This window comes from Mobula birostris, chromosome 1 (assembly GCF_030028105.1).
Source record: "Mobula birostris isolate sMobBir1 chromosome 1, sMobBir1.hap1, whole genome shotgun sequence".
NCBI classification, from domain to species: domain Eukaryota; kingdom Metazoa; phylum Chordata; class Chondrichthyes; order Myliobatiformes; family Myliobatidae; genus Mobula; species Mobula birostris.
In genome coordinates, this window is record NC_092370.1 from 145,727,974 (window position 1) to 145,753,502 (window position 25,529).

The following is a 25,529-nucleotide window of genomic DNA, read 5'->3' on the forward strand; positions in this document are numbered from 1 at the left end:
GAGAAATACTAAGTATTTCTCACTACTACACCCACTCTGATCAGTATCTTGTTCTCAACGCTGACCCAAAATCAAATTGGACATGACATATAATTACTCTAGCCAGAAATAGTTGAATGTTGTTTTTTTTCCCCATTTTCCAATACCACAAATCTTTTTCACCATCAATAGAGTTCATCAGGAGAATGGTGGAAAACACTTCATTTACCTGCATTTGTGTCAAAACTCAAGCAGCATGATGCTATCCAGGATTTACTCCCATTTGAAAAAGTTAGTATAAGCTTTCTTTTGTGGGGAGGCGTGGAGCTGAGGTCCTGTCTCACAAATTTGATCGAGTTTCCTGAGGTTTGACAAAGGTGATTGATGAGGGTACACAGACTTGAATAAAACATTTGAAAAGTTCCAGAAGATTAAGTCACATGGGATCTACTGTAAATTGTATACAAAATTAGGTTGGTTATGAAAGATAAAAGATGGAGTGCTGTGATGAAGGAGTATTTTTTCTGACTGCAGGTCTGTACCCAGTGGTGTTAGACATGTATCAGTGCTGGGACCACTGTTGTTTGTAATATACTATATCTATAAATCATTAGATTGAAAATGTCAGGAGATTGATTAGTAAGTTTGCACTCAATATGGACATTTGTGAAGTTGAGGATATTGAGGAAGGTTGTCAAATGATATAGCAGGAACAGTACCAGTTGGAAACCTGGTTGGAGAAATGGCAGGAGGAGCTCAGTCTGGCCAAGTGTGAGGTGATGCATTTGGGAGGTTAAATGTAAGGGGGAAACTGTATAGTAAATGGCATGATCCTCAGGAGCATTGATTTACAGAAAGATCTTGGAGTGCAAGCCTTTTGCTCCCTGCAGTGACAACACAAGTGGATAGAGTGATAAAGAAAACAGACTGTGTGCGCGACTTAAAAAATTGGGAAATTGTGTTGTAGTTGCGTAAATCTTTGGAGTGTTGTCTCAATTTCTGCTCACCACACTATAGGAAGGAAGTGGGAGCTTTGGTGAGGCTCCAGAAGAGGTTAATCAGATTAAAGCTTAAATAGGGAGAGGTTAGACAAATTTTGGATAGTTTTGTGTGGAGTGTTGGAAGCTGAGGAGCGATCTGATAGAAGCATATAAAATTCTGAGAAGAATTTCTGATAAATAATCAGAGCCTTTTTCCCCAACGTATCCACATCAAATACTAGAGGGCATAGGTTTAAGGGGCGGGGGCAGAACTTTAAAGATTTACGAGGTAAGCTTCTGTTTACACACATAGTGGCAGGTGCCTGCAACAGACTGCCAGGAAAGGTGGTAGGGGCAGATACAATTGCAATGTTTCCTGGGCATCTGGACACGCACATGAGCAGGCAGACAGATATGGATAAAGCAGATGGGATTATTTAGTTTATCTGTGCAGATGTAGTGGGCCAAGAGCCCTGTTCCTGTGCTGCATACTGATCTATGTTCTCAACCAGCCCACTTTATGGCCAGGTCATCCAGCATTTAAAACTTTCACATTCTCCACTACTGTTATCTACAAAATGCCCTGTAGCAATCTTCAGGCTTCTTTGATATACCTTGAGTGAAAATCCTGGAGCATTTTATCCAACATCTCAACCTCAGAGATTACAATGATTTAAAGTCCATTTATGCAAAGTTAGTGTGTTGTCTCTCAAAAATAATGTATATGAACATCAACTTTAATCTAGTGCTTTTAATGTTGTAAAGTATTTCATAGAAATGTTAACAAATGAAATGTGACAAAGACATCAGATCACATAAATAGGGCAGATAAAAAACATGTTGATAATATAAGTATTTTGGGGGGGGTTAGAGAAGAGGAGGGTGGATTGGTGGGGTAAGGAAAACAACTGTAGTGTTCTAGGTCTTGGCAGCTTACACTGCAGAGACAGATGGAATAATTAATACAGCAAACTCAGTGAAAAGAGGAACAGTTACTTTAGACCCAGGGCACGTGTTGGACGCGTAGCCAAGTGGTTAAGGTGTTCGTTTAGTGAGCTGAAGGTCGCTGGTTCACGCCTCAGCTGTGGCAGCGTGTTTGTGTCCTTGAGCAAGACTCATTGTTCTAGTGTCTACGAGGAGTGGCGCCCCACACAGACTTCCAATCTGTGCCTTGTAAGGCATGAAAATGCCTGACGCAGGCCTCTCATGGTCCAGATCAACGTCCCCTCCCGCCCAGGACCATTTGTCTGAACCAGTTCCTGCTGAATGTTTATAGAGCAATTTCTGTTTTTATTTCAGATTTCCACCATCTGCAATTTTTTATTCCTAATTATATTTAAATCATTAAAATTTGAGAAGTACAGAGATCCTAATGGTCATAGGTGGGGAAGGTCATGGTGGACACAAGTACTGAAATCAGCATTCTGCCAGAACTGGGAGCAGAGGTCACAGCAGGAATGGCGAGCAGGACCTTCCAATCAGGAAACAAGCAGAAGTGTTTTGGATGATCTTGTGTTTACTAAAACTTGTGGGACAGCATTTGCAAAGACATGGGTTTCAATAGCAAGTAAGTCGAGATGTGATGATATCAGAGGTGGAAGTGGTGGGTTTAGGAATGAAATGAATAAGTCAATTATAGTTTTGCAAATAAGGACACAAAATGGTTCCAAAATGATATGGTAGTGTTATATAAGTGAATAGAGTAAATCAAATTGTATTTCCAGCTTAAAGTGGTAGGAAGATGGTGCTATTTCATGAAAAAAGGTTCTACTTGAATCTTTTATTCCTACATATGCTACAGTACAGTTCTAAAGAAATTTTATGGCAGAGAAGCATCAATATAGCATAACACACACAAAGTAACACAAATGTTACACGGTGCTATCCTTACTTCCACTCTTTGTGCTTTACCAGCATTCAATGAATATTTCTAATATAGCTTCATAGCATTTACGCATTCAAGTTTAATTCCTAAGATCTGCCATCAGGATAACGCTTTAAAACACCAGTTATTACAATGGGAGAATTAGGGCCCTGACTTAAAAAAAAAGTAAAAACATGGAGAACTATTTTTACCTCTCCAAAAATAATGCAATGTTAAACAAAAATGATGAACACCTTAAATAAAAAAAACAGTGAATTTAGTTGGAAGTCTTTTTAAAATGGTCAATGGGAAGAGCAGTACTTGAAACACAGTTCAAGCTTTCATCTGTCAGCCAGACTTTGTAGGGAAAAAAAACTGACAATCTGAACAAGCACGAGGGCGCTAGTTTCCAGTGGCAGGCTGCACGTCTGACCCTGCAAGAGAAAGAAGCAGACATCAGTGTCATATTCTGGTTATGGTTATGAGAGCTAATAGGGAAGGAATGCAGCAACAAGTTAATACAATGAGCTACATTGTATAACATTCAGGTCATCACCCAAACATCCCCCTCCCCAGCCCAACCACACTAACTGGATCTGGAAACAAGATGCCTGACCAAGCTGATTCTCTGTTTCTATGTCCTATAAAGCAGAGCAGGCAATGAGCAGTGACTAGGGAATGAAGTGAGGACTCATTGCTGTCAACAGACCATGAACTGTTTTCTTTACTTTTTAAACAAGTTAAAATGTAGTTTTATATAATCTCAACAATAGGATAATACTTACAACTTTAAGTACTGATAACTAATCCTCCAAGAGGATCACAACCTTGTCATAGGGTTTGGAGGCTTGTGTGTCTCAATGATCCGGAGAGATATGTTGGCTGGAGTTAAGGCCTTGTGCTTGAACTCCTGCTAAATCCATGCCAAACAGATCAAAGGGAGAAGGCCAGACTAAGAGTGGTCCACCTGACCTCCAGGTTCAGGGGTTCCGCTAAGGGCTAACGACCCTGACTGATAAAACAAAACTGTTTCAGAAACAGCAATGAAGGGTCTGTGTGCACCGGTATTCCTGAGTCTCCTCCCAGGATTTGCATGACTGACAGTGAAGACTGAGATGAAGTACTGGCATGATGAAGGAAGCCCTGAACACCTCCAAGACCAAGATGGCCAAGGACAGACAGAGATGGAGGACCTTCATTGATGCCATGAACGTCAGAGGCATAACAGGCCGTAACTACCTGTAATTAATAATTAATTTAAATTAACTTAAGAGTAAAACAAAGAAAAATATACAGCGCATTTTCCTACATTTATCTTTATGCTCAAGGTTGAAACCTTAATTAAAACGAATGGGGTGTTCTAGCCAGGCTGCTATAAAGTTGAGTAGCCAGATGTGAAATGTATCTGGCACCTCAGTTCAAATCATTACTGTTCTGCCCTGGTCCACCAGTGGTCAGTCACACTAGTGGTCACAGAAGGTCCAGGATTTTGTACCTTGTGAGAGAATAAAGATAGATGTTGATGAACAGTATATCACAATAGTTAGTACAACGCTTCACAGTACCAGCGACCCAGGCTCAGTCCCTGGCACTGCCTGTCAGGAGTTTGTATGTTCTCCCTTTGACCACATCGGCTTCCTCCAGGTATTCCGGTTTCCTTCCACAGTCCAACGGGTAGGTTAACTGTTCATTGGGTTTTGTCCCATGATTAGGCTCGGATTAACTCGGGTTGCTGAACAGCGAAGCTCGGAGGGCTTCTGTGCTGTATCTCAATAAATAAATAAAAATAAAATATTTTGTTTAAAATTGACAACCATAGTCGTCACTATTGGACCCACTAAATGACTCTAAGAAATATTGCCAGTAGGAAATGATTAGCTTGCCACCAAAACAACAGCTATCACTTGGTGTCCTTGCCATTCCCCACTGAGTGCTGGAGTCTAGAACCAAGTCATATTTCACCTAATTTCCTTATCAGTGAGCAGTTTGTTGGAAAACAACTAAAAAGTTCCACCCCAATGGAGGGAAAGCATAGTTATAAAAATAGCCCTACTATTTAAACTACAAAGAGTAACATTTAGATAGTCATTAAAATATGCATTTCAATATTATCATTTTGTATCTAAATGTGATATTGCTGGTAATTACCGCCCCCCCCTTCACTATTCCCAAATTCCACTTCCCTCTCTCACCTTATCTCCTTACCTGCCAATCACCTCTGTATGGTGCATGGTGCTCTCCTGCCCCCTTCCCTTTCTTCCAAGGCCTTCGATCCTCTCCTATTAGGTTCTCCCTTCTCCAGCCCTTTATTTCTTTCACCAACCAACTTCCCAGCTCTTTACTTCACCCCTCCTCCCTCTCCCGGTTTCACCTACCAGCTAACACCTTGTACCTCTTTCTCTTCTCCTTCCACCTTCTCACTCTGACTTTTCATCTCTCTTTTTCAGTCCTGATAAGGGGTCTTGGCTTGAAATGCAAACTGTTTACTTTTTTCCATGGGTGCTCCTGGCCTGCTGAGTTCGTCCAGCATTTTGTGTGTATTACTTTGACTAACAGCATCTGCAGAATTTTTCCTTGTCTGGTGATATCGATCATGGTTAATGGAGCAAATGAAATGTCATAGTAACTCAGTTTCTAGAAATTGAAGTGCCAAAGTTTTCATAGAGTCATAGTATACAGAAATAGGTGCTTTGATCTACCAAGTTCACACCAACAAGTGAGTATTCATTGATAATTCATAACTCTAATCCTATTTTTCTATGTTTCTATGTTTCTATTTTATTCTTCCTGTTTTCCCATAGACTCTCCCTAATCTACTGTTCACCTACACACTGCGGCAATTTTACTTCTGCTAATAAACCTATCAAATAATGTGTCTTTACACCATAAGACATAGGAATGGAATTAGGCCATTCAGTCCATCGAGTCTGCTCTGCTATATCATCATAGCTATTCCCTTCCTCTCTCAACCCCATTCTCCTGCTTTCTCCCCATAACCTTTACTGCCTGACTAATCAAGAACCTACCAACTTCTGCCTTAAGTGCAGCCAGTAACATGGCCTCCACAGGTGCCTTTGGCAATGAATTCCACAGAATCACCACCCTCTGGCTAAAGAAATTCCTCCTCATCTCTGTTCTAAATAGACTTCTCTCTATTTTGAGGCTGTACCCTCTGGTCCTAGACTCCCCCCACCAAAGGAAACATTCCCTTCACATCCACTCTATCTAGCCCTTTCAACATTTGATAGGTTTCAATGCGATCTCCCCTCATTCTAAGTTCCAGTGAGTACAGACCCAGAGCCTTTGATCGCTGCTCGTATGATAAATCTTTCATTCCCAGGATCATTCTCGTGAACCTCCTCTCAAACCTCTCCAATATCAGCACATCCTTTCTTAAATAAGGAGCCTAAAACTGCTCAAAATACTCCAAGTGAAGCCTCACCAGTGCCTTATGCAGCCTCAACGTTACTTCCTTGCTTTTACGAAGGGTAATTGATAAATTTGTAGCCTAAGTTAGACGGAGTCAATTTGAGAAAGCCTAGCACATCTATGTTTTAACATAGTCCCCTCCTACATTTACACACTTAGTCCAGCGGTTGTGTAGCATACGGATCTTGGACCTCCAGAAAGTGTCCACAGCAGGGCTGATTGATAAGTTCATGGCCTAGAATAGAAGGAGATGAGTTATTAACTTCAATCTTTCTGCATAATCACTCAAAGAGTTGACCTGCATGTGCATGTAACAAGAGCTGTGTAACTCAACTCCTTCTACCTTAGGCTACGAACTTACCAGTTACACATCTGTGGACATTTTCTGGAGGTCCAAGATCGGTATGCTCCACGACTGCTGGACTAAGTGTATAAATGTAGGAGGGGACTATGTTGAAAAATAAATGTGCTAGGTTTTCTAGAATTGACTCCTTCTACCTTAGGCCACAAACTTATCAATCACCCCTCATATATTCGTCCTCTTTAAATGAATTTGAACATTACATTCACCTTCCTCACCACCAATTCAAACTGCAAATTAACCTTTAGGGAATCCTGCACAAACACTGCCAATTACCTTTGCACCTCAGATTTTTGAATTTTCTCCCCATTTAGAAAATGATCTATGTTTTTATTCCTTCTCCCAAAGTGCATGACCATACACTTGGAGAAACTGAATTTCATCTGCCATCTCTTTGCCCATTCTCCTAATCTGTCTAAGTCTTTCTGCAGCCGCCCTGCTTCCTCAACATGACCTGCCCTCCTTTGGAATGGAGGAGGAAACTGGATTACGCATAGAAAACCCAGTCTCAGTCTCTTGCATATAAATAGCAAGCGGACTGCATCTGTGGTCCTGATTAAACCTGGGTCACCGAAGTTTCATCAGCTCTATCATCTGTGCCACTGTGTTGTCCAAACCCAGTGGACAGTAGGTACAGCAGAACACAGTTCACTGATATCCATCAGAGTACAGATTGGTGTAAAACACATTTGTAAAAGATTTTGAAGTGTACAGTTTGGTTGGCACATCAGTCTGCCAGACAGGTTGACAGGTCATCTGATTACTAATTCTACTGCCCACACTGTGCATGTGGACACAGCTGTGTAGCTATCTAAATAACTTCTCAAAAATCACCCGAGGTGGAAGCTTTCTTTGAGGGTTTTTTAATGAGATTTTTTTGGGGGAAACTGCAGAAAGCTAAGCAAAATGCGTATTAGCTTCAATTCAGAATCTTTGTATGCCTGAACATACTAATGCTGTTGATTATTCTCACAACAGGTGTTAACCAGAGAAGTACACGTATGCAACACTCCATAACTATGCCGTATAAAGAAGAGTAAACACGTGGCGCAAAGATAAACTTAAACGTGGGACTTTGTTCAAAATATACCTATTAAATGTCTACTGCTATCAACAAAAATGTAAGACTCACAGATACTGTTGTCTTAAGGGCAAATAATGAGTGGATGGGGATGAATGTTTTTCCACTGTATGCTTCAAATCAGAATTAAAACAAACGGTGCAGGAAGTAGTATAAAAAAAACAGCTGAAGTGTTGGATCTGATGCTCATACAAAAAGAACTGTGCCTCTAGAGGCCAGAACACTGATTTTATGTCAATTTTCTATACAACAACAACTAACACATAGCCATACAAGTGGAAAGGGCTAGCACGGACATACTTTGGACTCAGGTGGACATATATTGATGGTTACTAATAGAAATTATAGGGGGAAACAGCAAGGAAACAGGACTTTTGGCATCATGGTTTATGCTGACCATGAAGCATTTATAATTCTCCATGAATCCCATTTGTTATTCTCTCCATATTCTTGGTAGGGACAGGACTGGCAGCTAAAAGTTCCAGGGTACAGGTGCTATAGATAGGGTAGAGGTGGATGAAAGAGAGGGGGTAGGTTGCATTTGTGATTGAAGTGAACATTACAGTTGTCTGAGATGAAATTCTAAGTGATTATCCATTGAGGCATTATGGGTGAAACTGAAACACAAGAAGGAGATGGTCTCTTTGTTGGCATTGTGCTATTGATCTCCAAATAGTCAACAGGAATTAGAGGAACAAGCATGCAAAGAGATTGCAGGAAGTTGCAAGAATAATAGGGGTGTCATCATAGGGGATTTTAACTTTGCTAATATAGAATGGGACTGCCATAGTGCCAAGGCCTTAGATGGGGTACAATGTGTTAATTGTGTTCCAGAAAGTTATCTTACACAAATAATGAAGGCCTTACCATGCAGAAGGACTTTGGACCTTGAGATATTTAATGAGGAGTCTTAGAGCTAGTCTGCGATAGAGCAGAGGAGCTATTAGATGTTTTAAATGTATTAAAGTAGATAAATCTCCAGGGCCTGATCAAGTATACACAAGATCATTGTGGGAAGCTAGATATGCGTTGGCTTTTTAGGTGGGGTTGAAGTGGTGGAAGACTGGTTGGTGGCAAATGCTGTGCCTTTATGTGATGAGATATACCAGCATTAGGAAAAGCGGAGTTTGATTAAAGATAGCACGGCTTTGTGACTGGGACATAATGTCCGAAGAACGAGTTTCTTTGAAGAAGTAACCAAGCAGGTTGATGAGGACAGGGCAGTACACAGGGTCTATGAGGACTTCAGTAAGGCCTTTAATTAGCTTCCAAATGGTAGGTTATAATTGAAATTTAGAATGCATGGGATCCAGTAAGAGCTGACAAACTGGATTTGGCTTGGCATGGTTGGTGGTAGAAGCAGAGGGGGACAGTAGAAGCCTATTTTTTGGACTGGAGTCCCATGGCTCATATTATTCCCTAGGGCTGGGTGCTGGCTCACAACTATTTTTCATCCATATATTAATGATCTGGGTGAAAATATACAAGGAATGATGAGTAAGTTTTCAGATGACACTGAAATAGGTGATGCCATAGACAGTGACAGCCTAAGAGTCCGGCTCGGATTCAGAAGCCTAGGATCTCAGAGCTCTGGAGACGGACAGATCGTGGGGTCGGTGTCACAACAGGAGACCCATGTGTGGTCTGGGGAATCAGAATATTTGTTCAGAATAATAGTTGTGTGCCCAGTTTTTTGGGCACAGAGTTCGATAAAAAGTGACGTGATGGACTTTTAACATCGTAAACCAGTGAGTTGTTTGTTATGTCTCCCCACTTGTTGGGAAAATAGAGAAACCTCTTTCGCCCTTAATAGGAAGAGAGAGAACCTGTGATATGTCGAATACCGGGTGAAACGCAGGATTTTGGGGTAACTGCAAGTTTGTATCTTTGCTGTTGCTTTGCTCACGCTTGAGTGCTCGGTCGCGGTGCCGATGCGCTTTTTTTTTGCAGATGGGGGAGGGGGTTGTTGCTGCTGCTGCTTACGCGCAGGGTGGCGGAGCTGGGGGGTACTTTGGGGTTCTAACATTTAACATTCTTTGGGGCACTCCTCTGTTTTTGTGGGTGGTTGCAAAGAAAAAGCATTTCAGGATGTATATTGTATACATTTCTCTGACATTAAATTGTACCTTTGAGTTCAAGTGTGCAGTTCCTGGTGTTGCAGGCAGAAAGGATAGTGAAGATTGCTTTGGGCACGCAGGCCTTCATCAGTCAAAGCACAGAATAAAAGCTGGGATTTATGTTGCAGTTGTATAAGACATTGGTGAGGTTGCAGTTGGAACATTGTGTTCAGTTTTGGTCACCCTGCAGTAGGAAAGATGCCATTAAGTTGGAAAAAGTACAGAAGAGATTTACAAGAATGTTGCTGGGGTTTGAGAGAATGAGTTATGGAGAAAGGTCAAGCAGGTTTGGACCTTTTCCCATGGAAGCACAGAGTAATGAAGGGGGATCTTTAGAATATATAAAATTATGAGATGCATTGATAGGATGAATCCACAATCTTTTCTCCCCCAGGGTTTGGGATTCAAGAGTAAAGCATATAGGCTTAAGGTGAAAGGGAAGACATTTCACACAGAGGATGGTTGGGATTTGCAATGAGCTATCAGATGAAGTGGTTGAGGCAGATACATTAACAACCTTTAAAAAGTACTTGGGCAGATACATGGATGGGAAAGATTTAGAGAGAATTGAGCCAAACACAGCGAGATGGGAATCTATGTTGGCATGGATCAGTTGGATCGAAGGGTCTGCTTCTGACCTGTATGAGTCTGAGTCTCCTTAATGGTTCACTTTCACTTTCTCATCTCCTTTACATCAGAATACACTACTGGAACCTTTGTTTTGCTGCTTCTGTCCCTCCTCCTGCATCTCCAATGTCCACTCCTCCCTCCTGCGTCTCCAATGTCCACTCCTCCCTCCTGCGTCTCCAATGTCCACTCCTCCCTCCTCCTGCGTCTCCAACGTCCACTTCTCCCTCCTCCTGCGACTCCAATGGCCACTCCTCCCTCCTCCTGCATCTCCAATGTCCACTCCTCCCTCCTCCTGCGTCTCCAATGTCCACTCCTCCCTCCTCCTGCGTCTCCAATGTCCACTCCTACCTCCTCCTGCATCTCCAATGTCCACTCCTCCCTCCTCCTGCGTCTCCAATGTTCATTCTCCCTCCTCCTGCGCCTCCAATGTCCACTCTCCCTCCTCCTGCATCTCCAATGTCCTCCTGCGTCTCCAATGTCCTCCTGCGTCTCCCATGTCCACTCCTCCCTCCTCCTGCGTCTCCAATGTCCACTCCTCCCTCCTCCTGCGTCCCCAATGTCCACTCCTCCCTCCTCCTGCATCTCCAATGTCCACTCCTCCCTCCTGCGTCTCCAATGTCCACTCTTCCCCCCCTGCATCTCCAATGTCCACTCTCCCTCCTCCTGCGTCTCCAATGTCCACTCCTCCCTCCTCCTGCGTCTCCAATGTCCACTCTCCCTCCTCCTGCGTCTCCAGTGTCCACTCTCCCTCCTCCTGCGTCTCCAATGTCCACTCCTCCCTCCTCCTGCATCTCCAATGTCCACTCTTCCCTCCTGCTGCGTCTCCAATGTCCATTCTCCCTCCTCCTGCATCTCCAATGTCCACTCTCCCTCCTCCTGCGTCTCCCATGTCCACTCCTCCCTCCTCCTGCGTCTCCAATGTCCACTCCTCCCTCCTCCTGCGTCTCCAATGTCCACTCTCCCTCCTCCTGCGTCTCCAATGTCCACTCCTCCTCCCTCTTGCGTCTCCAATGTCCACTCCTCCCTCCTGCGTCTCCAGTGTCGACTCCTCCCTCCTCCTGCGTCTCCAATGTCCACTCCTCCCTCCTCCTGCGTCTCCAATGTCCACTCCTCCCTCCTGCGTCTCCAATGTCCACTCCTCCCTCCTCCTGCGTCTCCAATGTCCACTCCTCCCCCCTCTTGCGTCTCCAATGTCCACTCCTCTCTCCTGCGTCTCCAATGTCCACTCCTCCCTCCTCCTGCATCTCCAATGACCATTCTCCCTCCTCTTGCGTCTCCAATGTCCACTCCTCCCTCCTGCATCTCCAATGTCCACTCCTCCCTCCTGCGTCTCCAATGTTCCTTCTTCCCTCCTCCTGCGTCTCCAATGTCCACTCTTCCCTCCTGCATCTCCAGTGCCCACCTGCATCTCCAATGTCCACTCCTCCCTCCCTCCTGCGTCTCCAATGTCCACTCCTCCTTCCTCCTGCGTCTCCAATGTCCACTCCTCCCTCCTGCATCTCCGATGTCCACTCCTCCCTCCTTCTGCATCAACAATGTTCACTCCTTCCTCCTCCCGCTTGCTCTTTGTTCCTTTTCTCTTAATCTCCCACTCCTCTTTGTTTGCTTCTTTTGCTATTCACCTCCCACTGTCTCCCAGCTCCATATTTTCTCCCCTCCTCTACTTGGCGCAGCCTACCTGTCAGTACCTCCTCAGTGCATCAACCACCTCGGACTCCATTACCACCACTTCATTTCTTTACACTAGCCATCTCCCCTCTGCCCTCTCAGTCCTGATGTAGGGTTTCAACCCGAAACATCAACAATTACTTTCTTTCCGCTACTTGACCCCCTGAGTTTCTCCAGCAGATTGTCACTCTCTTGTATTTTCTCTCTCTTGTAAGAAACAAAATGATATTTCTTGCAGACAAGCCAGGGTCCAATAACCTACCACTTTGGTGGCACCACAGAGCTCATGTCTAAGCCATGCCTTTACATTCGTCTCATCCCAAATTGTATCCCTCATTTCAAACCACTCCCTCCTCACACCATAACCCATTCATGTGCCTTTCTTTTCCCACCTGGCCAGGATGTGACTACTTTTCCAGAGTCACATCTTGGCTGAAGTTCAGCTCCCCTTTTGGAAATTAGCATGCTGCATGTGAAAGAGAATAGTTTAGATATAGGATCTGCTTTTGTGGATCACTGGATGTATGTGTGACTCATATAGGATGAAGGAAAGACCATCCAAGGTGCCAAGTTAGCAGAAGGCAAGGACTCAAATGAAAACATCTCCAGAAAACTAAAACGAGAATTGTAATGTGGCAGCATTCCAAAGCTGGCTGATGGCCTGAGTAATGAGAGCTGATGTGTTGATTACCCTGCTTGGGACTTTTAATTACTTTTTCACACACATGGTGAGGAAATCATTCATAAGGAGAGCATAATCATTGCTTTTGAACTGAGTAATCTAGTGCCTACTCCCTTTTCGGCAAACAGCTGTGGACCAAGAGTAATGTACTAGCCAGATGGCTAAAGCAGGCAGACGTCCAACCCAAAAGGTCATGAGTGGGCGAATTGGGTTGTTTATATCCCTGAATTTACTCCAGAAGAATGTGTGAAATATTAAGGGATACAAACAAGCTGAATTTCACACATAATCCGCAAGGATTGTGGACCCATTCTTTAGAGTGTGCATGCCATGGTGGTTCCAATACCTGCAGATCAATCAATCCTCCAACATTCTGCCTCAGCTCCCATTAGGCACAAACAGAAATCATCTAACATCTGCATACTCAGGCGTGAGCTCAGACTTCATTGCTGCAAATTCGTTCATTGGTTCAAACTAAGCCATAATGGCTCTGGTTGTCAAAACTCAAAAAGGCCTTTAAAGATGACCACTAGTGGTTCCAGGAAGAAGGAATCAACAATTGCCTTTCAGAAAGTGAACACCTGTGGTCCCACCACTGCCATTCTGTTGGTGACTTCCTGTAGGTTGCCATCCAAACTTTCTGTGCCAAATGGCAGGAAGGCAAGTTCTAAATTATGAACACGGGATTCTACAGCTGCTGGAAATCCAGAACAACACACACAGAATGCTGGAGGATGAAGAGGCAGCATTCTTGGAGAGGAATAAATAGTTGGCATTTTGGATGAGACCTATCAACAACTTTGGAAAGGAAACAGGAGGGCTCCTATCTTATCCCTTCTGGCTCCCCTCTTACACCTCTTCTCTTCACTTGTCTATTATCTCTTTCTGATGTCCCTCCTCCTTCCCATGGTCCACTGTCCTCTCCTATCAGATTCCCCCTTAAAGTCATAGGAAAGTACGGTACAGAAACAGGTCCATGCTAAACCATTTGAGCTGCCTACTCCCATCGACCTGTACCTAGATGGTAACCCTTCATACCACTATCACCCGGGTACTTATCCAAACTTCTACTTAAACTTTGAAACTGAGCTTGTATGCATCATTTGTGCTGATAGCTCGTCCCCTGATGTTCCCCTAAACTTCTCACTTTTCACCCTTAACTCATGACCTATAGTCATAGTCTCACCCAACCTCAAATGAAAAAGCCTGCTTGCATTTACACTATCTATATCCCTCATAACTTTGTATACCACTATCAAATCTCCCCTCAGTCTTCTACAAGGAATAAGGTCTTAACCTAGTCAATCTTACATTGTAACTCGGGGCCTCTAGTCCCAGCAAAATCCTTGTAAATTTTCTCTGTACTCTTTCAAAGTACTCACATCTTTCCTGTAGGTAGGTGACCAATAATGCACACAGTATTGCAAATTAGACTTCATCAATGTCTTATCATTCTATCTCATGTACTCAATATTTTGATTTGTGAAGGCTAATATGCCAGTAGTTTTCTTTATGACCTGTGCCACCAATTTCAATGAAAATATTCACTGTATTTCCAGATCCCTTTGTTCTACAGCTTTCCTCGGTGCCTGAACATTCACCGTTAAGACCTACCCTGGCTGGTCCCAGAGAATGGCAACACATCACACTTCACTGCATTAAGTTCCATCTACCATTTTTCAGCTGATCCAGATCCTGCTGCAAGCCCTGATAGTCTTCCACGCTGTCCACTACACCCCCAATCGTGGTGTCATCTGCAAATTTGCTGATCCAGTTAACCACATTATCATACAGGTCATTAATATAGATGACAAACATCAACAGACCCAGCACCAAACCATGCAGCACCGCACTAGTCACAAGCCTCCAAGGTTCCTAACTTACCCACTACTGATGTCAGGCTCACCTCCCTATAATCTCCTGGTTTATTTTTAGAGCCTTTCTTAAACAGCGGAACAACATTAGCTACCCTCCAATCCTCCAGTACCTCATCTGTCACTAAGGATGATTCAAATATCTCCGCTAGGGCTCCTGCAATTGCTGTACTTGCCTTCTACAAGGTCCAAGGGAACACCTGGTCAGGCCCTGGGGATTTATCCATCCTAGTTTGCCTCATGACAGCAAACACCTCCTCCTCTGTAACCTGTATAAGGGCCAAGACCTCGCTGCTACTTTGCCTCACTTCTATAGACTTTGTGTCCATCTCCTGAATAAATACAATTACAAAAAATCCATTTAAGATCTCCCTCATCTGTTGGCTCCACAGGTGAATTACCATTCTAATCTTCCAAAGAACCAATTTTGTCCTTGCTATCCTTTTGCTCTTAACATATCTACAGAATCCCTTAGGATTCTCCTTCACCTTATCTGCTAGGGCAACCTCATGCCTTATTTTAGCATCCCACCCCACCCCCTGCTCCCAGTTTCTTAAGTATTCTCTTGCATTTCTTATTCTCCATAAATACCTTATTTGTACTGCCTGTCTATACCTGCTGTGCAACTTCTTTTTTCTTAACAAAAGCTTCAATATCTCTTGAAAACCAAGGTTCCCTAAATGTGTAAAATACCTTTTATTCTGACAGGCACATACAAGCTTTGTCCTTTCAAAAATTCACTTTTGAAGGCCTCACACTTACCAAGTACACCTTCGCCAGAGAAACAACTTGTCCAAATCTACACTTCCCAAATTCTTCTAATACCATCAAAATTGGCCTTTTTCCAATTTGAATCTCAACGTGAGGACCAGACCTATCTATTTGCATATTTACTTCAAAACTAATGGCATTATGATCACTAATTGTTCTCCTACACAAACTTCTGTCACTTGCCCTGCCTCATTTCCTTTTAGCAGATTATTGCACACTCTCTCATTGGGACTTCTATGTACTGAATAAGGAAACTTTCCTGAACACATCTGACAAATCTCTACCATCTAGTCATTTCACAGTTTGAGAGTCCCAATCAATAAGGTGGAAAGTTAAAATCACCTACTATAACAGCCTTATGTTTCTCGCAACAGTCTGCGATCTCTTTACAAATTTGTTCCCCTAAATCCCATGGTCTATTGGGTCATCTGTAATATAGCCCCATTAACATGGTCATACCTTTCTTAATCCGCAGTTCCACCCACAGGGCCTCAATAGACAAGTTCTTTGGTCTGTCCTGAGTACTGCTGTGACATTTTCCCTAACTAGTAACACCACCTCTCCTGCTCTGTTCTGTCTAAAACAACAGAACCCCAGAATACTGAGCTGCTAGTCCTACCCCTCCTGCAACCAAGTCTCACTAAGTACTACAAAATCATAATTCCATGTGTTGATCCATGCCCTGAGTTCATCTGCCTTTCTCACAATACTTCTTGCATTGAAATATAAACAGCTGTGGACATTAGTCACACCATGCTCAACCTTTTGATTCCTTACTTTGTCTGAGTTCTTAACAACATCTGTCTCCATAACCTCTCTACCATCTGTTCTGGCACTCTGGTTTCCATCACTCTACAACTCTAAAATTCCCCCCACTCCCACTATGCAGTACGAACAAACCTTCCCGCAAGGATATTAGACCCCTCCTGTTCAGGTGCAATCAGTCTTTTCTATACAAGTCCCACATTCACTGGAAGAGAGCCCAATTTTCCAACTATCTGATGCCTTCCCTCCTACACAACTCCTTAGCCACAAGCTAAATCATATGATCTTCCTTTCTCTGGCCTCAGTAGCCTGTGGCACAGGTAGCAATTATCAGATCATAATCCTGGATGTCCTGCTGTTTAACATAGCACCTAATTTCTCGAACTCACTTCGCAGAGCATCGTCACTGTTCTTACCTATGTCATTGGTACCTACATGGTAGGAATCAATAACATAACCCTTTATCTCTTGACCAGAATAACTAAAGACAATTGTTCAGGGCCATGTGTACCTTCCCACTGTAAGACGTAGGATCATAGAAAAGTACAGCACAGAAACAGATCCTTTGGCCCATCTAGTCATAGTCATACTTTATTGATCCCGGGAGAAATTGGTTTTCGTTACAGTTGCACCATAAATAATAAATAGTAATAAAACCATAAATAGTTAAATAGTAATATGTAAATTATGAAGTAAGTCCAGGACCAGCCTATTGGCTCAGGGTGTCTGACCCTCCAAGGAGGAGTTACATAGAAACATAGAAAATAGGTGCAGGAGTAGGCCATTCGGCCCTTCGAGCCTGCACGGCCATTTATTATGATCATGGCTGATCATGCAACTCAGAACTCTGCACCAGCCTTCCCTCCATACCCCCTGATTCCCATAGCCACAAGGGCCATATCTAACTCCCTCTTAAATATAGCCAATGAACTGGCCTCAACTGTTTCCTGTGGCAGAGAATTCCACAGATTCACCACTCTGTGTGAAGAAGTTTTTCCTAATCTCGGTCCTAAAAGGCTTCTCCTTTATCCTCAAACTGTGACCCCTCGTTCTGGACTTCCCCAACATCGGGCATAATCTTCCTGCATCTAGCCTGTCCAATCCCTTTAGGATTTTATACGTTTCAATCAGATCCCCCCTCAATCTTCTAAATTCCAACGAGTACAAGCCCAGTTCATCCAGTCCTTCTTCATATGAAAGTCCTGCCATCCCAGGAATCAATCTGGTGAACCTTCTTTGTACTCCCTTTATGGCAAGGATGTCTTTCCTCAGATTAGGGGACCAAAACTGCACACAATACTCCAGGTGCGGTCTCATCAAGGCCCTGTACGACTGCAGTAGTACCTCCCTGCTCCTGTACTTGAATCCTCTCGCTATAAATGCCAGCATACCATTTGCCTTTGTCACCGCCTGCTGTACCTGCATGCCCACTTTCAATGACTGGTGTATAATGACACCCAGGTCTCGTTGCACCTCCCCTTTTCCTAATCAGCCACCATTCAGATAATAATCTGTTTTCCTACTTTTGCCACCAAAGTGGGTAACTTCACATTTATCCACATTAAATTGCATCTGCCATGAATTTGCCCACTCACCCAACCTATCCAAGTCACCCTGCATCCTCTTAGCATCCTCCTCACAGCTAACACTGCCACCCAGCTTCGTGTCATCCGCAAACTTGGAGATGCTGCATTTAATTCCCTCATCCAAGTCATTAATATATATTGTAAACAACTGGGGTCCCAGCACTGAGCCTTGCGGTACCCCACTAGTCACTGCCTGCCATTCTGAAAAGGTACCATTTATTCCCACTCTTTGCTTCCTGTCTGTTAACCAATTCTCTATCCACATCAATACCTTACACCCAATACCGTGTGCTTTAAGTTTGCACACTAATCTCCTGTGTGGGACCTTGTCAAAAGCCTTCTGAAAATCCAAATATACCACATCCACTGGTTCTCCCCTATCCACTCTACTAGTTACATCCTCAAAAAATTCTGTGAGATTCGTCAGACATGATTTTCCTTTCACAAATCCATGCTGACTTTGTCCGATGATTTCACCGCTTTCCAAATGTGCTGTTATCTTATCTTTGATAACTGACTCCAGCAGTTTCCCCACCACCGACATTAGGCTAACCGGTCTATAATTCCCCGGTTTCTCTCTCCCTCCTTTTTTAAAAAGTGGGGTTACATTAGCTACCCTCCAATCCTCAGGAACTAGTCCAGAATCTAACGAGTTTTGAAAAATTATCACTAATGCATCCACTATTTCTTGGGCTACTTCCTTAAGCACTCTGGGATGCACTCTGGCCCTGGGGATTTATCTGCCTTTAATCCCTTCAATTTTCCTAACACCACTTCCCTACTAACATGTATTTCGCTCAGTTCCTCCATCTTACTGGACCCTCTGTCCCCTACTATTTCTGGAAGATTATTTATGTCCTCCTTAGTGAAGACAGAACCAGAGTAATTATTCAATTGGTCTGCCATGTCCTTGCTCCCCATAATCAATTCACCTGTTTCTGTCTGTAGGGGGCCTACATTTGTCTTTACCAGTCTTTTCCTTTTTACATATCTATAAAAGCTTTTACAGTCAGTTTTTATGTTCCCTGCCAGTTTTCTCTCATAATCTTTTTTCCCCTTCCTAATTAAGCCCTTTGTCCTCCTCCGCTGAACTCTGAACTTCTCCCAGTCCTCAGGTGAGCCACTTTTTCTGGCTAATTTGTATGCTTCTTCTTTGGGATTCATACTATCCCTAATTTCTCTTGTCAGCCACGGGTGCACTACCATCCTTGATTTATTCTTTTGCCAAACTGGGATGAACAATTGTTGTCGTTCATCCATGCAATCCTTAAATGCTTGCCATTGCATATCCACTGTCAATCCTTTAAGTGTCATTTGCCAGTCTATTTTAGCTAATTCACGTCTCATACCTTCAAAGTTACCCCTCTTTAAGTTCAGAACCTTTGTTTCTGAATTAACTATGTCACTCTCCATCTTAATGAAGAATTCCACCATATTATGGTCACTCTTACCCAAGGGGCCTCTCACGACAAGATTGCTAATTAACCCTTCCTCATTGCTCAAAACCCAGTCCAGAATAGCCTGCTCTCTAGTTGGTTCCTCGACATGTTGGTTCAAAAAACCATCCCGCATACATTCTAAGAAATCCTCTTCCTCAGCACCTTTACCAATTTGGTTCACCCAATCTACATGTAGATTGAAGTCACCCATTATAACTGCTAACAACAGGAATTCTGCAGATGCTGGAAATTCAAGCAACACACATCAAAGTTGCTGGTGAACGCAGCAGGCCAGGCAGCATCTGTAGGAAGAGGTGCAGTCGACGTTTCAGGCCGAGACCTTTCGTCAGGACTAACTTAACTGCTGTTCCTTTATTGCACACATTTCTAATTTCCTGTTTATTACCATCTCTGACCTCACTACTACTGTTAGGTGGCCTGTACACAACTCCCACCAGCGTTTTCTGCCCCTTAGTGTTATGCAGCTCTACCCATATCGATTCCACATCTTCCCGGTTTATGTCCTTCCTTTCTATTGCGTTAATCTCATCTTTAACCAGTAACGCCAACCCACCTCCTTTTCTTTCATGTCTATCCCTCCTGAATATTGAATATCCCTGAACGTTGAGCTCCCATCCTTGGTCACCCTGGAGCCATGTCTCTGTGATCCCAACTATATCATAATCATTAATAACAATCTGCACTTTCAATTCATCCACCTTGTTACAAATGCTCCTTGCATTGACACACAAAGCCTTCAGGCGCTCTTTTACAACTCTCTTAGCCCTTATACAATTATGTTGAAAAGTGGCCCTTTTTAATGCTTGCCCTGGATTTGTCGGCCTGCCACTTTTACTTTTCTCCTTACTACTTTTTGCTTCTACCCTCACTTTACACCCCTCTGTCTCTCTGCATTGGTTCCCATCCCCCTGTTGTGAACTAACCTCCTCTTGCCTAGCCTCTTTAATTTGATTCCCACCCCCCAACCATTCTAGTTTAAAGTCACCTCAGTAGCCCTCGCGAATCTCCCTGCCAGGATATTGGTCCCCCTAGGATTCAAGTGTAACCCGTCCTTTTTGTACAGGTCATGCCTGCACCAAAAGAGGTCCCAATGATCCAAAAACTTGAATCCCTGCCTCCTGCTCCAATCCCTCAGCCACGCATTTATCCTCCACCTCATCGCATTCCTACTCTCACTGTCGCGTGGCACAGGCAGTAATCCCAAGATTACTACCTTTGCGGTCCTTTTTCTCAACTCCCTTCCTAGCTCCCTATATTCTCCTTTCAGGACCTCTTCCCTTTTCCTACCTATGTCATTGGTACCTATATGTACCACGACCTCTGGCCCGTCACCCTCCCACTTCAGGATATCTTGAACACGATCAGAAATATCCCGGACCCTGGCACCAGGGAGGCAAACTACCATCCGGGTCTCTGGACTGCGTCCACAGAATCGCCTATCTGACCCCCTTACTATCGAGTCCCCTATCACAACTGCCCTCCTCTTCCTTTCCCTACCCTTCTGAGCTACAGGGCCGGACTCTGTGCCGGAGGAACGGCCACTGTCGCTTCCCCCGGGTAAGCTGTCCCCCCCAACAATACTCAAACAGGAGTACCTATTGTTAAGGGGTACAGCCACCGGGGTACTCTCTATTACCTGACTCTTCCCCTTCCCCCTCCTAACCGTGACCCACTTGTCTGCCTCCCGTGGTCCCGGTGTGACCACCTGCCTGTAACTCCTCTCTATCAACTCCTCACTCTCCCTGACCAGACGAAGGTCATCGAGCTGCAGCTCCAGTTCCATAACGCGGTCCCTTAGGAGCTGCATCTCGATGCACTTGGCGCAGATGTAGACGTCCAGGAGGCTTAGAGACTCCAGGGCCTCCCACATCCGACACTGAGAACAACAAACTGCCCTCACACTCATACTGCCCCTCTCCTCAAATAACAACAGAAAATGAATACCAAACCTTCCTCGCCTCGCCTGTTTCCGCCTAAGCCCGTTGAGCCGAAGCCCTTAAGCCTTCACTCTGCTCCCGGCTCACTCCACAGCCCGCAAACTCCGCTGCCCGCTGTATGAGGCTCTGTTCCTTTTAAATCTGCAGCGCTGCACAGCCCGACATCACACGCCTGCGCAGTCCCGCCTCCCTGAACGCCGTTGGAGAAAAGAAATGAAAATTTCAAAAATGTCTTTCTCCACACTCCCGCTCCCGACCCTCAGACTTCCTTCTTCGAATCCATTGCAGTTTGATGTTGTAAAGTTTGATGGCCACAGGCAGGAATGACTTCCTATGAGGCTCTGTGTTGCATCTCAGTGGAATGAGTCTCTGGCTAAACGTACTCCTACGCCCACCCAGTACATTATGTAGTGGATGGGAGACATTGTCCAAGATGGCATGCAACTTGGACAGCATCCTCTTTTCAGACACCACCGTAAGAGAGTCCAGTTCCATCCCTACAACATCACTGGCCTTACGAATGAGTTTGTTGATTCTATTGGTGTCTGCTACCCTCAGCCTGCTGCCCCAGCACACAACAGCAAACATGATAGCACTGGCCACCACAGACTCGTAGAACATCCTCAGCATCGTCCGGCAGATGTTAAAGGACCTCAGTCTTCTCAGGAAATAGAGACGGCTCTGACCCTTCTTGTAGACAGCCTCAGTGTTCTTAGACCAGTCCAGTTTATTGTCAATTCGTATCCCCAGGTATTTGTAATCCTCCACCATGTCCACACTGACCCCCTGGATGGAAACAGGGGTCACCGGTACCTTAGCTTTCCTCAGGTCTACCACCAGCTCCTTAGTCTGTACTAAACCATTTAAACTGCCTACTCCCATTGACCTGCACTGGGACCATAGCCATCCATACCACTACCATCCAAACTTCTCTTAAATGCCAAAATTGAGCTAGCATGCACCACTTGCTTTGGCAGCTTGTTCCACACTTTCACAACCCTCTGAGTGAGGAAGTTTTCCCTCACGGTTCCCTTAAACTTTTCACCTTTCACACTTAACACATGATCTCTAGTTGTAGTCCCAACCCAACCTCAGCGGAAAAAGCCTGCTTGCTTTTGCTCTATCTATACCCCTCATAATTTTGGATAGCTCTATCAAATCTCCCATCAATCTTCGATGTCCCAAGGAACAAAGTCCTAATCTTCTTTATAACTCAGGTCTTCCAGACCCAGCAACATCCTTGTAAATTTTCAACCTTATTCACATCTTAATGTAAGTGCACAGCCTTTCAATGGCTTGGCTGCAGGATGAACTACCACAAGGATAATTAGCTGCTGTAGGTAATGGTCTTGATTAGTCTTTATTGGATCCAGAAATATTGACATTAAAAGTGTGGTGAAACCAGCACGGGAAGGTGCTGTGGAAATCTGAAGGAAACAAATTTTTATTTTTAGCTATTCATGAAATGTAGGTGTGACTGGCAAGGCAGGCTTGTATTCTTGTCGCTCGTTTCCCTCAAAGGAGGTGGTGAGGAACTGCCTTGCAGATCTGTGCAATTACTTGTGCTGATGTATTTCCATAATGTTATTGGCTTGGAAAGGCAAGAGTTCAACCCAGGTGCAGTCGGTGACGAGAGGCTTATTCCCAAATTAAAACACTTAGAGGTGATTTGGCAGAAGTTGACGTCCCAATGTGCATATCGTTATTCCCTTTCTAAACTTTATAATGTAAACCATCTAGAACATAGAACATCACAGCACAGTACAAGCCCTTTGGCCCACAATGTTGTGCTGACTTTTAATCTACTCTAAAGTCAATTTAACCCTTCCCTCCTACATAGCTCTCTATTTTTCTGTCATCCATGTGCTGCCCAAGAAGCCTGGGCAAGCTGATGCAATTCATTTCATGAATGGGTGTTTCTGGAGCTATCGTGGTGATGCAGGATCAGCATGCTGCTGCAATGTCAATCAAGCAATCAGCGTTATCTTGATCTATCAGAGCTTCACTTATCCAGTTAATTACATTTTATGTAAAATGTGGAGGGGATACAATGGGATTCATGTAGACATAGTGGAAATGGAGTTGGGCTGAATTGCTGTATCTCTGTCTAAGGTTCGCTGTAAAGTTACTATCTCTTTAAGTTGAGCATCAGGAGCGGAATGCACCTTGGATTGCAAAGGAAGCTCAGGAAATCAGTCTGGAACAGCTGTTGTAATGACCAGTCACATTCGTTGGAGCAGGTTTGTTCAGTTCATGCCATAGGGAACAGAATACCCAAATGTTGCCTTCATACTGACGATGTGATGCTGCAAAGACACAGGCTCAAGATGTAAAACTGAGTGAAAGAAGAACAACCCCAAAGGGCAGACTTCAGTTTAAGTGAGCAGGAAATTGAGATTTCAAACAGAGCTTGGGAAATTGGCATTTCAGGTTCAGGCAGGACAGACTGGTAGATTACAACAGCATATGCCAGTGAAATTAAACATCAAAATTAGAACAATAGAGCAGTACGGCGCAGAAAGAGGCCATTCAGCTCATAATGTTGTGCCAAACCAAAAACACCCAAACACTAATCCCATCCTACCTACTCAATGTCCATATTACTCTATCTTCCTTACATCCATGTGCCTATCCAAATGTCACTTAAAAGCCTCGAATGAATTTGGCTCTACCATCATACTAGGCCACACATTCCAAGCATCCATGACTCTGAGTTAAAGAACTTATCCCTCCCATACCCTTTGAAACTAACCCCTCTCACTTTCAATGCATGCCCCCTGGTCTGTCCACTCTATCTATACATCTCATAATCTCTAAACCTCTGTCAGGTCTCCCATCAGCCTCCGGCACTCCAGAGAAAACAACCCAAGTTTATCCAGCCTCTCGTGATAGCACATGCCCTCTAAACTAGACAGCATCCTGGTAAACCTCTTCTGCACCCTCAACATACTTTCCATAGTGGTGAAACCAGAACAGTATGCAATATTGCATATGCGGCCTAACCAGAGTTTTATGAAGTTGCAACATTACCTCCTGACTTTTGAACTTGATTAATAAAAGCAAGCATTCCAAAACTTTCTTAACCACCATATTGACCTGTGTAGCCACTTTCAAGGAGCTGTGAACTTGGATCCCAAGATCTCTCTGCTCAGCAACACTGTTAAGGAAATTTTTTCCTTAATAGTTTACCATCTCTGTGTATTTGCCCTACTGAGCTGCAACCGCTCACACTTATCTGTGTTAAACTCCATCTGCTATTTCTCAGCCCATATCTGCAACTGATCTATATCGTGCAGTAGTGTTTACTGCTCTTCTACACTGTCCACAACTCCTCCAGTCTTGGTATCATCCACAATTTACTAACCCACCCATCTGCAGTTTCCACCCAGGTCATTTGTATACATCACAAACATCGGAGGTCCCAGTAGAACACCACTACTTACAGACCTCCAGCTCAAATAAGTCCCTTCAACCATTGTCCTCTGTCTTCTATGTGTAAGCCAGTTCTGAACCCAAACAGTCAATTTGCCTCAGAGCCCATGCATCTTAATCTTCTGAATTAGCCTTCCATGAGGGATTCTGTCAAGTGCCTTACTAAAATCCATGTGGACAACATCCACTGCCCTACCCTCATCAATCTCTCTTGTCACCTTATCAAGATTAGATAGCCATAACAAGATGCAAAATGTATTCAGTATACACTCAATGGCACTTTATTAGGTAAACTTACATACCTGCTCGTTAATGCAAATATCTAATCAGCCAATCATGTGGCAGCACCTCAATGCATAAAAGCATGCAGACAGTGTCAAGAGGTTCAGATGCTGTTCAGACTAAACACCAGAATGAGGAAGAAATGTGATCTAAGTAACTTTGACTATGGAATGCTTGTTGGTGTCAGACAGGGTGGTTTGAGTATATCAGAAACTGCTGATTTCTTGAGTGTTTCATGCTCCAGTCTCTAGAATTTACAGACAACGGTGAAAAAACATCCAGTGAGTGGCAGTTCTGTGGGTGGAAGTGCATTGTTATAGAGAGAGATCAGAGGAGAATGGCCAAACTGGTTCAAGCTGACAGGAAGGCAACAGTCACTCCAATAACCAAAACAGCGGTGTGCATAAGAGCATCTCTGAATGCACAACACATCGAACCTAGTTCTGGATGGGCTACAGCAGTGGAAGATCATGAACGTACACTCAGCCGCCACTTCAGTAGGTAAAGGATGTACCAAAATGTGAAAATGACTGAGAGAAGTGTACATTTGGAGCAAACAAAAATATTTTTCTATACTAACCATTGTCATAGAGTAATGGGAAGAAGTGATAAAGAGCAAAACAAGGCATTT

The 25,529-nt window shown here is 43.8% G+C and overlaps 1 protein-coding gene across 4 annotated transcripts in view; it reads right to left on the reverse strand.

The window, feature by feature from the left end:
- Window positions 1-359: 359 nt before the first annotated feature.
- The window catches only part of LOC140200264 (dual specificity calcium/calmodulin-dependent 3',5'-cyclic nucleotide phosphodiesterase 1A-like), a 293,234-nt gene continuing 268,064 nt past the window's right edge, over window positions 360-25,529 (reverse strand). For 2 of the 4 annotated variants that reach the window (XM_072263348.1, XM_072263327.1), the window contains 2 exons: window positions 6,408-6,487; window positions 360-3,257 (listed from right to left, as the gene is read on the reverse strand). In XM_072263348.1, the coding sequence (XP_072119449.1) occupies window positions 6,408-6,487 (80 nt within the window). In that variant the 3' untranslated portion in view covers window positions 360-3,257. The remainder of the gene's footprint in view (window positions 3,258-6,407; window positions 6,488-25,529) is intronic. The other 2 variants (XM_072263358.1, XM_072263338.1) reach the window with 1 other exon arrangement.